Consider the following 14,219-nt stretch of genomic DNA (forward strand, 5'->3'; position numbering starts at 1 on the left):
GGCCTCAGCGGGGTTTGTGGTAAAAGAGTGTGTCCAGCATGTTTAAGCGTGACACTTGGGAGATGCCCTTTCAGGATTAATCTTTGCTAATCAAAGTCTCGCTACAATCAATCGCTAAATTGGTCTCGGGTCAGAGGAAGAAAGTTCTAGCTACAGCATTAACTGAAAGGGCAAAGCAGTCGATGCTGTTACAGACTGACTGGTCCAATCACTGCAGCGGGACCCTTTTTCAGTCATGTTCATCTGACTAATGAATACTGAAACCAGTTTATTGCTCCATGACTAAGTCTGATTAAAATCTCAATGTGAACAGGAGGATGTGCTCAGTAGGGGCAATGCAACGAAGCAGAGGAGACGTACTGGCGTTCAAACCATTGAGATTTAAAAAATAAATGAATAAATCGCACACATATCTAACATTTTACAGTCAAGCTTGTTATTTGCTACATCTCCAAAAGCTTTTAGAAACTCTCACTGTCCACAATCATGCAGTTTTCTAATCAGCCAATCATGTGGCATCAGCGCAATGCAAAAATCATGCAGATACAAGTCAAGAGCTTCAGGTAATGTTCAGCTCAGTTGGTGTGAAAATTAACAGAGGCTCGGCATGATTTTTTTGCACTGCGCTGATTAGATCATATCGCCCAGCCCTTGCCACTTTATTTACTTCTGGTCATGGTTGTCTGTGCCACAAAAAAGACTAGATGTGACGTCTCCGTACTGGAGGATATTCACCTTTCACATTATGTACTCACAACAATTTGGATATACAAGCAGACATCAACAAACCAATCAGACTCCGGCACTTATTTTGCATTGCAAAGTTTCCGGGCTAAAAAATTTGGATTTTAGAAACAAATCGGATTTGCCCTGCTGTATGAACAAAGCCTTTTCTCGGCTCATTTTTCTCCACACTTGAGTCACTGGCTGGAAAGATTACTTGAGAAGGGAGATTCTGGATAGCAAGAAACAGTAAGTGGGAAAATGCTATGCTAAAGGTCATGATGTCATTTACCCATCATACATCAGGCAGTACCTCAGCATGGTGCATGTTGGGTAAATAAGGGCTCGCTTCCTCAGTTCCACCTGAGCGCCGGAGTCAGCTGCTGCTACTGCTGCTGTCGTTTCTCCCTCCTCTTCCTGTTATTAATATGCATGCTAATGCACCTATTTTATGGCTCAACGGTTCCGATTCACTTTAAAATCAATTATCCATCTGGTACACCCATACTCTGCACCAGCTCGAATGTGTATTAATTTCAGCAAACATACATGCAGCACAACACAATAAAGATAAATGGTTCGATTAGGACTGGTAAACAAAGGAGCCGGGGAAGGAGTTTTAATGAGATCTGGTATAGAAGGGAACCTACAGTTCCTTAAATAATGAGTCCTGATCTTTGGCTGGCTTTTTTTTCTCTCCTCCTGTTCGAATGCAAATTATACTAAGTTATGTCGCGCTGCCCTGCGTTTTCCAATTTCATTTAGATAAGCGAGAGTGTGGATAAGTCTGGAGTTAATATTTTCACATGAGCACTCCAAAGACTCTGTGTGTGTGTGTGTGTGTGTGTGTGTGTCTCCTCCACAGATCAGCATTGAACCGTAAGAACTTCTGAAAAGTTCACACGGCATGTTAAAAGTTCAATCTGGCCAAACTGCGGTAAAAACTGGCAAGAAAAGGCGGCCCTAGTGCCATTTACATACTGCTGCTACCACAGCACTGTTGCTAAAGGACATGAATCAGACTCTGTTCATTTCAGGGTGCCTCCTCTGAGCCACTGCCCACTGTGCTGCATTTCTGAGAGTGTGTGTGTTATAGCGATGACTATGATAAAGTGGAAGCTTGCATGGTGGCTCTGGAGCGGTGAGGAGCTCCTGAGATTCACCGGTGCTGTCATTAGCCAGAGCAGAGGTCAGGCAGATGGATTGGTGAGCCCCTAATAGAGCATTATCCCAATTTTCCTCCTCATTTGCTCTGGTAATGCAGCCTGTGCTCCAGTGGGTGCAGCCATACGCCTTGCGGTGCCCGGCCCCACCTCCACAGGCTCATTTCCATACGGGACGACCCCAAGCTCAAGACCGCAGGCTGGCACGGCCCTGGCACATCACACCACTAATCAAGAGTGACCTCACTTGTCTGGTAGATAATGTTCAACCTTATTCTATCTTCAGTGTGCATCAGTGCTGGGGGAAGAACCACACTACAGATCCAGCTGACAATATATATATATATATATATATATACACACATTTACGAACATTTTATCATCAGAGTTGATGTGTTAGAAGCAGGAAAAATGGGCAAGCGTAAGGATTTGAGCGAGTTTGACAAGGGCCAAATTGTGACGGCTAGACGACTGGATCAGAACATCTCCAAAACTGCAGCTCTTGTGGGGTGTTCCCGGTCTGCAGTGGTCTGTATCAAAGGTTATTCAAGGAAGGAACAGTGGTGAACCGGTGACAAGGTCATGGGTGGCCAAGGCTCATTGATGTACGTGGTGAGCGAAAAGTGGCCCATGTGGTCTGATCCAACAGATGAGCTACTGTTGCTCAAATTGCTCAAGAAGTTAAAGCTGGTTCTGATAGAAATGTGTTACAATATACAGTGCATCACAGTTTGTTGCCTATGAGGCTGCATAGCCACAAACCAGTCAGGGTGCCCATGCTGACCCCTGTGCAACAATGTGGCACAGTGGGCATCACAACTGGATCACGGTGCAACAGAAGAAGGTGGCCTGGTCTGTTTTCTTTTACATCACGTGGATGGCCGCATGCATGTGCATCATTTACCTGGGGAACACATGGCACCAGGATGCACTATGGGAAGAAGGCAAGCCGGCGGAGGCAGTGTCATGCTTTGGGCAATGTTCTGCTGGGAAACCTTGGGTCCTGCCATCCATGTGGATGTTACTTTGAAACGTACCACCTACCTAAGCAATGTTGCAGACCATGTACACCCTTTCATGGAAACAGTATTCCCTGATGGCTGTGGCCTCTTTCAGCAGGATAACGTACCGTGCCACAAAGCAGAAATGGTTCAGGAATGGTTTGATGATCACAACAACGAGTTTGAGGTGTTGACTTGGCCTCCAAATTCTCCAGATCTCAATCCAATCTAGCATCTGTAGGATGTGCTGGACAAACAAGTCCGATCCACGGAGGCCCCACCTCGCAACTTAGAGGACTTAAAGGATTTGCTGCTAATATCTTGGTGCCAGATACCACAGCACACCTTCAGGGATCTAGTGTAGTCCATGCCTCGATGGGTCAGGGCTGTTTTGGCAGCAAAAGGGGGACCGCACAATATTAGGGCATAGCGTTATGCCTAATCAGTATACATATTTATATGGGGGGTAATTCACCTGAGCTGGTAAATAAATATACAAAACAAGATAATATAAAATTACTCACTCAGCATGCCCATTCCCAGCATGAAGGCGTCCATGGTGTAGGGCAGACCCCTGGCCCTGCCCCGTGTGCCCGGGGGGAACATCACCTCTTTGGGCTGGGCCTTCTTACATTCTACCTGTAAAAACAAGAATGTCAGCACAGATGAGCAACAGCACAACAGCTCAACTAAGAGGAATTAACATCATGCTCACACATCATCGTTACTATGGTTACATCATGTTTACTCCTAAATTTTTAGTGTTTTTTATGCCATCATTTTTTAGGTTTTTTTATGCATAATCTTTTTTTTTTTTTTTTTTTTTACATTTGGTAAATTTTGTTATCTGGTTTGTTTCTGGTTTATTACACCTGTGTTCTGGTAAAAGGCTCCAGTATCAAAGTTCTTCAGTCACAATTTCACACACAACGGCACTGCCATGATGCAGACCATTATCTTCTTATTGATTTATTTTATTAATAGTGTTGTTATTATTAGTGCTCACCCCTAATCTGTGTGCATCCCTGTTACAAAACAGTGCCCCCTGTTGGATGCATGTTGCACAATATAGCACATTTACCATTAGTCAACATGCTATTTCTGCCCTGTTTACTTCTTCAGTGCTGTTTGTGACGTCTGCTCGCCTTTGTGTTGTTTTATTTAAAGCGCTCTCCCGCAGGCTTGAAATCGACAGGCGGATATCACCAAAATATTCCTCTCTTCCTCTCCACCTCTCTCTTTCACTCCCTTTCTCTGACTGACACTTTGCTTCTGACCACAGCAGATGTGTGTGAGCTCTGAGTGTGTGCACACTGTCACTGAGAGACAGGAGGACAGCAGCTTTTCTTTTCAGCTGTGTGTGTGTGTTCAAATATTGCTAAAAGAAAAGACATGAATACACACATGCACTCATATGCATAGCAGACGCAACTGCAACCGTGGAGAGGAAAAGGGAAAAAAAAAAAAAAAAAAACCTGCGAAGAGAACCGTGTCCATTCTTCGGAGATGGATAAACAGAGCAGGACGTGACAGCCACAAGAAGATGGATGTGTGTTTCAGAAAATGTCTGTGTACTTGTACAGGAGTGTGTTGGCACTGTCAAACTCCCTTTAAAATTGCATTTGAATTTTAATGACTTAACAGATTAAGTACTGAAATGCATTTGAATATTAATGAGCCTATAATGTTATACTGCATGTGTGTGTATCATATAAACAAGGGAAAGAAAATCATAATCTGTTTTTTTCCTAGATCTTTAGATGTTTTAGATTAATATTCATGTATGCAGTTGGATCTTATATTTCTCAAGTGATCGGCTTCACCTTAACGTAGGTACCTTTAACAGATCCTGATGCCTAGTGTCTAGCACTACACACTATAAAAGTAAAAGTACATGTAGTAATTAAATTCTTGACTTTTAGAAAACATTATTTTATCTATTTATTTTTGTTTGTTTGTTTTAAACCTAGACAGTCGTGTTTCTGAACATTTCGACATTTTATTACAGTCTCCCCAACTACAGGCAATGAAAAAAAGTGTCGACTAAAATCCCTAAATCTTTCTCCATCGTCCAGTCTCTGATTATAAGGCACTTCATTATTGAAATATTTCATCACAGATATTTCTCAGTTCACGTGTACCTATTTAGCTGAAATGCTAGTCAATACAGGCTGCTGAATAACTCTTGATGATCAGTGTATAATGAAAATGACATGTATTTATTTATTAAGACAAACAAAAGACCCCAAAAAGTTTCACGTCCGTGTGTTTCAGCAGACTTGCGTAAGGCGACTAAAAGTAGACGGTGGGATCATACACTATAAAACTGTAAATATGATGAAAATTCAAATATCATTCGAGCTGTGAGATTCGTCCTGACAGCTCCCGTGTGTGTTCTCATATCTATGCGAGCTTGTGACAGGAGTCTGCTCTTTGGTAGGCCAAGCTTGTATTCACTGAAAATGTCTGCTGCTTCGTGCCGCCCTGCTCTGCTGCAGCTGTGATCGACTCGTCAGCCTGCCTGCCTCGGGCCTGTCCATCTGAGGGCCTAAAGGCTGCTCGCTCGCTCCCCTTCTCTCTCTTTCTTTCTTTCTCTCGCTCTCTCTCTTTCTCTCTCGATTGCAATTCACAATTCATCTCTTCTTAAACGTCAGAAAAAACTGAGGCCAAGACAGTTGTTGTGTAGGAGAGCCCACACACACACACCTCTCCTGCTGACACTCATCACACCGACACACTCAGCATTCATCCGGACAATCAAGGAAATATTTTTAGATTCAATCAGTGGTAAAGAAAGCAGAAAAAGAAAATGAGGCGATCACATACAAAAGAGAGAAGAGGGTTGCACACGTTTACTTAGCGGGTGAGAACACGAGACACTCGATAACAACACTGTGCAGTCACGCTAACGCGGATCTGATGGTAATGATACCTCTGTAAATGAACACCTGGAAATGCAGAGAAAGTTGCCAGCTCAAGGCGTCCTCCTTGGTGCCATAAACACACATTTTTTGGATGTTGCTTTTGCGGCCTCTTGGGCCAAGTCCTTTCCATTTAAGCGGCCAGCTCTTGCGCTCTTCAGGATGACAGGCGTTTGCAGAGAGCTGTGAGTTTTCCAGCAGAAAAACACATGGCCTCCTCTAGCTCTCTGTGTGTGTGTGTGTGTGTGTGAGTGACCTCAGGCTGCCTCGAAGGCTGCTTTTAACCCAAGCAGGTGCTGCTACAGACCCGACTTTTATATCAAGACGTCACAGCAATAAAAATTTTAAATCCATGGCTCCTCACAGATACACGACTGATCTTAACTTTAAAAAAAAACAAATCCTGACACTGCTATGACACTGAAAACTGCTAGTCGAAATGATCTGTCATCAGTAACCAAGAGACAACATGTTGGATTAAACTTTCATGCTGTGCTTGTCAAAAAAAAAAGAAGATCTAATGTCTATCACTGTGTGGCCCATATGTAAGAAATAACCCACTTGGGGGCATGCTGAAGCAGTAAAGTCACCAACAACTGGGTGACGCAGCATGTAGTGTGTCAAAAATGTCTTACAATGTCTCTTAACAGAAAACATCACAATATTTTATAATATTCTATTCTATAATATACTTGTAAATATTTTACAAGAATGTATCAGCACGTTTTGACCAATCAGAATCAAGCATTCAACGCTACCTCCCTGATACTGGAAAATACAGCTTTCTACTGTTGTGCAGTGTCAACTTTTAACACAGAGTTTTACATATAAGATTTTTTTTTTTAAGGAGTGTCAACGTCAGCTATTCCTGTTACACAGAGGGCACACACAGGTTTGTTATTCCTGCAGCGAGAGGTTAAAAATGAGCCTGTGGATGGGCGGTGAGTAGGAAGTGCCTCCAGGGATGCTGTGTGTGTGTGTGTGTGTGTGTGCGCGCATGTCTTATTAGCTTGCTCAAATGTCCCCTTCTAGTGCTGATATTACTGTCCCATGTGAGAATATGAGTGCGGGCTTGGAGACGGTAAAACACTGAACCTTTCACACGAATATGAAGAATATTGGGAGGCGTGGCAGTTTGGCAGAAGACGTCAGTCTGGGAGAGAGTTGTGAGAAAGGCTAAGCTGGTTTGGGTGGTGGAAAGAGAGGAGAAAGGAAGGGAGTGACAATCAGTTTTCTCCCACTCAGCTGCCACACTGCCAAGCAGCCCACAAAAGTGCCAGTCCACCACAGCACGCTGATGATCACTGACTAGAGTCCATCTGCTTCACTACACCACCACAGAAGCACCGCTGAGCACATCCTCAGCACAACAGAAGACTCAGTAGTCTACTAGGGCTTCTCGAGTCTGATTGTTATTTTCTATATTATTTTCTATAACAGCAGCGCTGGCTGTAATCCAAATCGCAGACGTATATTCAGGTACTTATTCTGATATGTTATCGTTTCTATAGTAACAGCTCATTCACTGGGTATAATGTAAGTTATACAACAATCTGAATTAAACAAGTCTATTAATAAACAGAAAAAAAATAATGCGTTAGTTGACAAAGAAAAATGTGTCATCGTTAATATTGCGACGTTTCTGTTGGACAAAGGTCTCTGGAAGGAGTCTCCAGTGTCAGAGATTTCATTTTATGCTTTCACTGTAACATGAGCTTTTTTTATGCCTTGTTAACTTCAAAAAGAGATCCTGCTGATGGTACAACTGTTTCCAGCTGCTATGCTATGCTAACTTGTCCCATAGCATAAAATGGATAAAACGTATGACGTTAGTCAATTTCAGGATGTGATATTGTGGGAAAACTTCATCACACCACCGAGCTGCTGATTATTTTCTTACGTTTTAGACAAAAGGTGTACACTGAGAGCACATCGTGTGTAAATTGTTCTCTAGTCTTAATCAGTGTCAGTTTCTGATCATTCACCTGGAGATATTTGGTTGGTGGACTGTGTTTCACCCCGGAACACTGCTGCACCTGATCCCCTCGTGGCAGCAGCACCACACACTGAGAATGAGAAAGATCCAGCACCTATATATCTGCTCAGCGGTGTTTCCCCGATTAACTGGTGACTATAATAGTTAAGAGAGCTCTTTAACTCTAATTGACCAAATCGCTGAGTAAATTGGTCACACTTTCTAGAAGATTCCGTGCATTCTATAGACAGTAAAAGCTCTACATCTGCCTCTCTGTCATTAACTTCACATCGCTAACATTGATGTGTTCATCCCAGTTAATGCACTCTCATCCCACTTAATGCAGAAAGGAAAACAAGCCTTACAGGCAGGTCCGCCAGATCGCCACACCGTGGACATTGTGTTTCTCTCTCTCTCTGTCTCATACACATATATACTTATACACATACACAACTGCATTGTACATACGTGTAATTACACAGCTGTGCTCAGAACGCACAACAGTTTGCCTCTGAAAGGAGAAAGCAAACTGCATTCAAGCATAAAAGAACTTTCTGCTGAACAGAATTAAATGAAACCTATAGAACAGAGGTAGGCGGCGTTATTGGCAGTCACCGGGAAAGTGCAGAATCCATTATCAGCTCCGGCACAGTGTGTGTTCAACCCTGTCAAACCAAGAACGCATTTACCGCACTGCTTTTTTATTTAACCATGCTGTATTCAAATCTTCAACTGACTCGTGTGTGCGTTGTACATTTACAGCTCAATCATCGAAAATGCGCAGCAATACATGCACTACACACAGCTGGAGGATAATGAAAAAAAATCACACCAGAGTTGCCACAAAACTCCTAGCACATGGACTCACATGATAATCACTGACTCCTCTAAAAGAACAGTCATATTTCTACTGGTGAAAAAGACCGAAGAACAAAGTTCACTTCGATTTTTCTTTGCCTCTGCTACAATAAACAACTTTTTTGATGTCCAGATTCCCGTGAACCGGTCACCAGTCATAATTTATTTGTGTTTTTGTCTGACTGCAGTTTTAGCTAAGGAAACACAAACGTGTAATTGTCATGCAGAATGGCCTTAAATATCCAAAACCTACACTACCAGTCAAAAGTCTGGACACACCTTCTAATTCCATGGTCTTTCCTGATGTTTATTTCTTTCTACATTGTAAAACAATGCTGAAGGCGGCCGAAATACACAATAATGTCGTTTGAACAGTTGATATTGAGATATGTCTGCTACTGATGCTCTGTAAAGCCTTCATAACGGCTCTAATCTGAGGTGCTGTTAATTGGTGATTTCTGAGGCTGGTAACTCTAAATGAACTTCTCCTCTGCAGCAGAGGTCAGTTTTGGTCTTGCTTTACTGGGATGGTCTTCATGTGAGCCAGTTTCATCATGGTGCTTGATGGGTTTTGCAAATGCACTTGACAATACTGTTCTTACAAGAACTATTCCAGAACACCTGACCTTCGTGTCTTAAAATAACAACTGACTGTTTTTTGTTGTCGTTACATATGGATTACTGAAGTCCATGTGTGTTATTTCATAGTTCATAGTTTTGAAATCTCCAGTATTGTTCTAGAATGTAGAACATAAATCCCTAAACAAAAAGACCACCATGTTAAAGATGAATATGAGATTATTACACTATGATGCACCTTCAGGGTCAGTAAACACTGAACCATTTGTAGAAATCTGTGAGAGAAATAATTTATAGCACACAGGATGATGTACACCAGATTCCAAAAACAAATGTGCATGACAGGTGGTTCTCCAGGATTAGGGCTAGAAACCTGTGAAGCACAGCTACTACAGAAAATCACTGATAAAGCTGTAACATCAAGAGTGATATTATTATGAAGTTCGTGTCTAGAACGACGCAGACGTTCTGATCAAACCATGAAACAAAGAATTGTGTGGAAAACCATTCGATGCCATTTAAGGGAAAGTAAAAATGTATCACTGGGTGATTTACTCTATGTAATTGGTCACAATATGGAAGCACATTGCTGCCATGTATTTACAAGTAAAGCGTTTTGTTATTACAAGAAAAACATCCCGTTACTATGAGGATCGCATCTTGTTACTACATCTCATAACAACAATGCTTTTCTTTTAGTAACGAGATGCTCCTCATAGCAGCGAGCATGCTTTCTCCTATAATGAGATGCTTTTCTCATAATAACGATGCTTTTCTCGTATTAAGGAGGTGCTTTTCTTTTAGTAACAAGATGTTTTTCTCATAATAACGAGATGCTCATGGGGATTTTTTTTTTTTTTTGCCGTGTGTTTTTGTAGGACCAGACTAAACAACGAGGAGAAGATTCAGGCCTGAGGCCAACGGTTTTCAACTAAAAAAAAAAAAACACATCACAAATGACATGTTTAAGAACATTAGCTCTCGGCACCTCAAAGAAAACATTATGCAATGTAGCCTTTCTGACTGGGCATGAGCCCCTTCCCTTCTTAACTCAAAGTGCTGTCATTCCCTGCCACGGCTAAGTGTAAAAGTACAGAATTCCAGCTTCTGAGCTCTTTTATGAGGAAAAAAGTGAGTTTTAGATCAGTGCATAAGACATCTCTAGGCAGCAAGCACTTCAATTATGAGCCACAAAGCCTGATGTATGAAAAAATCTATAAAGGCCTTTAGTTGGGCCTTATATACTGTGGCCTCTGAATTTTAGAGTTTTTACACCACCACACAAACACTCTGACACTTACTCACAGTTACACACATGACAAATGAGAAAGCGCTGCCTGATTGGCTGTTCGAATCCATCAGAAAAGCCCCAGCTTAACAGCAGCATGTAATTCACAGGAGCATGAGTGAGATTACTTTTGAGACGCGGGAGCGTGTGCATTATTGATACACTTTGCCTATGACACAGAAATCTATATTCCCCTTCCATCATAGCCATCCCCCTGAACGACACTGTCAGAAGCTATATGTTTCAGCAGGAAAAAAGAAAAGAAAAGGAAAGCCACTATACTTCACTGCATGCAGCTTGATGCTACCGTACACCATACTAATAGCTCTCCTTCCCATCAAAGCTACATAATACGCAGCTCTCACTGTAGCCTGAGGAAGACTTTTCCTTGGCTTTCTGTCTTCCTTCAGCTTTTGTATGAAGGCGAGCTAATGTACTGTGCAAGTCAGTTTCCAGCACTACTCTCCCTGGGCAAGGTCAGGCTCTGAATAACAGCGTATCTGCGTCATTCATTAGCTTTCTTCAGGACAGTTTCCTCCGTATTTCTCCGCTGTTATGTATGTCAGCGTTGGGCAGCTGGTTCCAGAAAACATATTTGGCTTAAATACTAACTAGATAAAAAAGTGTGGATATACACAAGAAAGCAGTGTTTACTGGTTACTCTGTTCTAATGCTCATCAATGCAGCTCTTAAACTGTTTGGTAATTACCTTAAAAGATTACACCAGGGCCCTCATTTATCAACACTGTGATTAAAAGGTTTGAAATTGTTTGTTTTTGCATAATATTTAGAAGTCTCATATGCACAATAGAATTGAGATTCATCAACTGCTAGCAAAGACCAAATGATAAAGCCTTAAAAGAAAGAAAAATAGAAAGAAAGATTCTTGGAGGCTCCCATTTGATGTAACCCAAGAACAACACACATTGCTGTATTTTATTTCACATCAATAAACCCCCAACATTCTTTATTTAGCCTGACTGAATGCTGATGATTACTAATATGACAAGGGACAAGGGACAAGCAGGCGGGGCTTCCAGGGGGGTCAGTTAATATAGGGGGGTCAGTTAATCCCAGATTAAGATACAGTTTTAACAAGGAGAAAAGTCTTCTCTTTTTGTGTACTTCTGAGTGATAACTTGCAGTAACTTACTGAGATGTTAAACTGTATTTCTTTTGCTAAATGCAGAAAGCTTGGCAGGTCTGCTAGTTGAAGAAAATTATTCCACCAGTGTAGGATTCGTCGGCTAAAATGTGATGTCCAACCCTCCCAAGATTAACTGTTTACTTTAAAAATCTTCCAGGGAAAAGAAAAAGAAGCCAAGGCAATGACAGATGTATCTCATACAAGCAGTCATGGAGCACTTGTGTTTGTTCAGAAATGACAGAGAAAATTAACTGTTTGCTTACATCACTGTGAGGTCAAAGCACAAAGGGTCAAGCAGAGCTACAAAAGGGCTGGTGTAAGAGGGAGGCATCAGAGAAAGTAATCTGAACTGCAGTGGTGTCCAATCAATTAATTAGCAATCAATCCCCCTTAGGGGTTTAAGGCACTGATTGCAGTAGCAATATATTTGAGCTAGATTAGCTTAATGTTTATCAAACAGGAGTAAGGAGCTACAAGATGACTGAATGGAGGGTGGAAATCTGGAAAGGAATTCTGTCAGAAAAGCAAAAAGCAAGCAAGCAAACAAACAAACAAAAAAAAAAGCGTGTGTGTGTCGCCTCCCTGCTCATCCGTCATCATAACCCACTACATCAGTCCATTAGTCGCACTGCACAAATTAATGACATTCTGAGTGGCTGTGATAAATGTGGCATGAGAGAATGCACAGGCTCTGATCTGCTAGATCCCTCTTCTCTAAGCTCACCCTCTCTCTTTCTCTCTGTCCAACATCTGGGGAAGCAAGTTTGCAGTCTGTCCCAGGCTTTGAGGCAGAGCAAAAGCACTGAGTCTTAATGACTGGGTCATTATCTGTGAGATGGTCACTCAAGCTGCTCTACAGGCAAACAGATAAGCTCCAGCAGCCAGTTCCTCAGATAACTGGCCCACTGCTGGAGCCAAATTGTGCCAAAAATGACAAAAGCAGAGTGGAGGAGAGCTGGAGAGAAAGACGACGGGGGTACAAGGGAGAGAACGAGGCTTATTGGTATGCACTGCCATTTCCTGCATTTTGTTGATGAGGCAGAACTCACATCTTAACAAGCAAGAAGGGAGTGATCAGGAGCCATTGAGGAAAGAGAGAAAGGGAGGGAGGCAGGGACGGAGCAAGCGAAGGCCATTTTCTCAATCACTCTCTCGTTCCTGATTCCCAGCAGCCCTAGGGAGAGCGAGCGGAGGCAGCAGCAGTAATCAGATCTGAAAAGTCTATGAATGAAGAGCTCTGCTGTTCTCACTCTTTACTTCTCACCTTCCATCTATCCATCTTTTCACATGTGTCTGGTCTGTGGACAGAAGAGTGCATTCAGGCATTCCTCTCATCCTGACATGAGGCATCCTGGGCAAGGATCTCAGCCAGCTGGAAGAGCCTCTTGCAAGTGTAACTTTTCATGGGTTATGGAGAGAGCTGTAATTCTCCACTAGCCTCTAGCAGGCTGTAAATAATGAGTCAAAAGTCTCTAAATTACACTGTTTAGTGTATGAAGTCTTTAGGAAGGTTTAGACTTTGCTCACACCTGATGCCACTGGGTATATAGGGGGAACATCAAGGAGGAAGGGGTACAGACGTTTACCAGTCTAAATCTTGGAGAATCTTAGTATACTTGAAACAACAAGGCATCTGTATTCTCTGGCTTCTTGATTAGAAATGTTGTGACTGATGTGGACTGATCTGAAATCCAGGCTTTGGTCTAATGTATTGTTAATACACACTCTAATACAATAATCAGGATTGAGTCTAGGAAGATATTCAGTCACGCTTGCTTCTCTACATCAAAGACTCCCACGGGGACCAGCAGAAAAGGGCACATTGCTGGTGGATGGTTTCCGGCAGGCTGATTAGTGTCGGTTCATCCAGGAGCCACTTCTTAAATTTGTGGCGCCCCTAAAATGTTTTCACCGCTCATACCTCATACGTTAACACAAAGCAACTAGCAAAGCATTTCTCCCACTCCTGGTCTCTCCTTTATCCATCCCATCCGTCCATCTCCATTTCCTCCAGATATAAGTCCAAATGTTAAACCAGCAATACGTGACTTTACCCAAGCTTTAGTTTTAGAATGATGAAGGAAGGAGCCTCCTGAATGTTTTATAGGCTGCTGTGTGTCCAAAGTGGAAAATCAAAGGCAGCTGGCAGCAGGAGGGTTCCCCTCTTTTCGTCTTGTTCTCTCCCTCTCTCCCAGTCCCCTGCTGTGCTGGAATCCCTCCCAGGTCCATCTGGGTTGTAGGTGTAAGGGGGCACCTGGCTCATAGCTTAAAGTGTTACCTCAACAGATGGTTACAGCAAAGAAGAAAGGGGAAATGGGGGGAAAACTGTAGCTTTCCAAATATCCCAAATGAAGCACTGGCTTGAGGTTTACAAAATAGTAATAACAGTCATCATAATGATGAGGATGATGGTAGCAAATTAGCAAGTCAAATAAGCAATGAGGCTGCAAGCAGGTGATGCTTCTGAGTCTGCTTTGATCTTGCTGGCAGAGAAAGAGAGTTTTCATCTCTGAAATGAACACTGAAGGCGGGGGCAGGAAGGCACCAAACTCTTCACCCATGCT

General features: G+C 42.4%; 1 protein-coding gene across 5 annotated transcripts in view; it reads right to left on the reverse strand.

Annotated features, from left to right (window-relative positions):
* Positions 1-14,219, reverse strand: part of msi2a (musashi RNA-binding protein 2a) — a 219,237-nt gene that overhangs the window by 38,528 nt on the left and 166,490 nt on the right. For all 5 annotated transcript variants that reach the window (XM_058412541.1, XM_058412543.1, XM_058412540.1 and 2 more), the window contains exon 10: positions 3,412-3,526. In XM_058412541.1, coding sequence (XP_058268524.1) covers positions 3,412-3,526 — 115 coding nt within the window. The remainder of the gene's footprint in view (positions 1-3,411; positions 3,527-14,219) is intronic.

Source organism: Hemibagrus wyckioides, linkage group LG16 (assembly GCF_019097595.1).
Source record: "Hemibagrus wyckioides isolate EC202008001 linkage group LG16, SWU_Hwy_1.0, whole genome shotgun sequence".
Lineage (NCBI taxonomy): Eukaryota > Metazoa > Chordata > Actinopteri > Siluriformes > Bagridae > Hemibagrus > Hemibagrus wyckioides.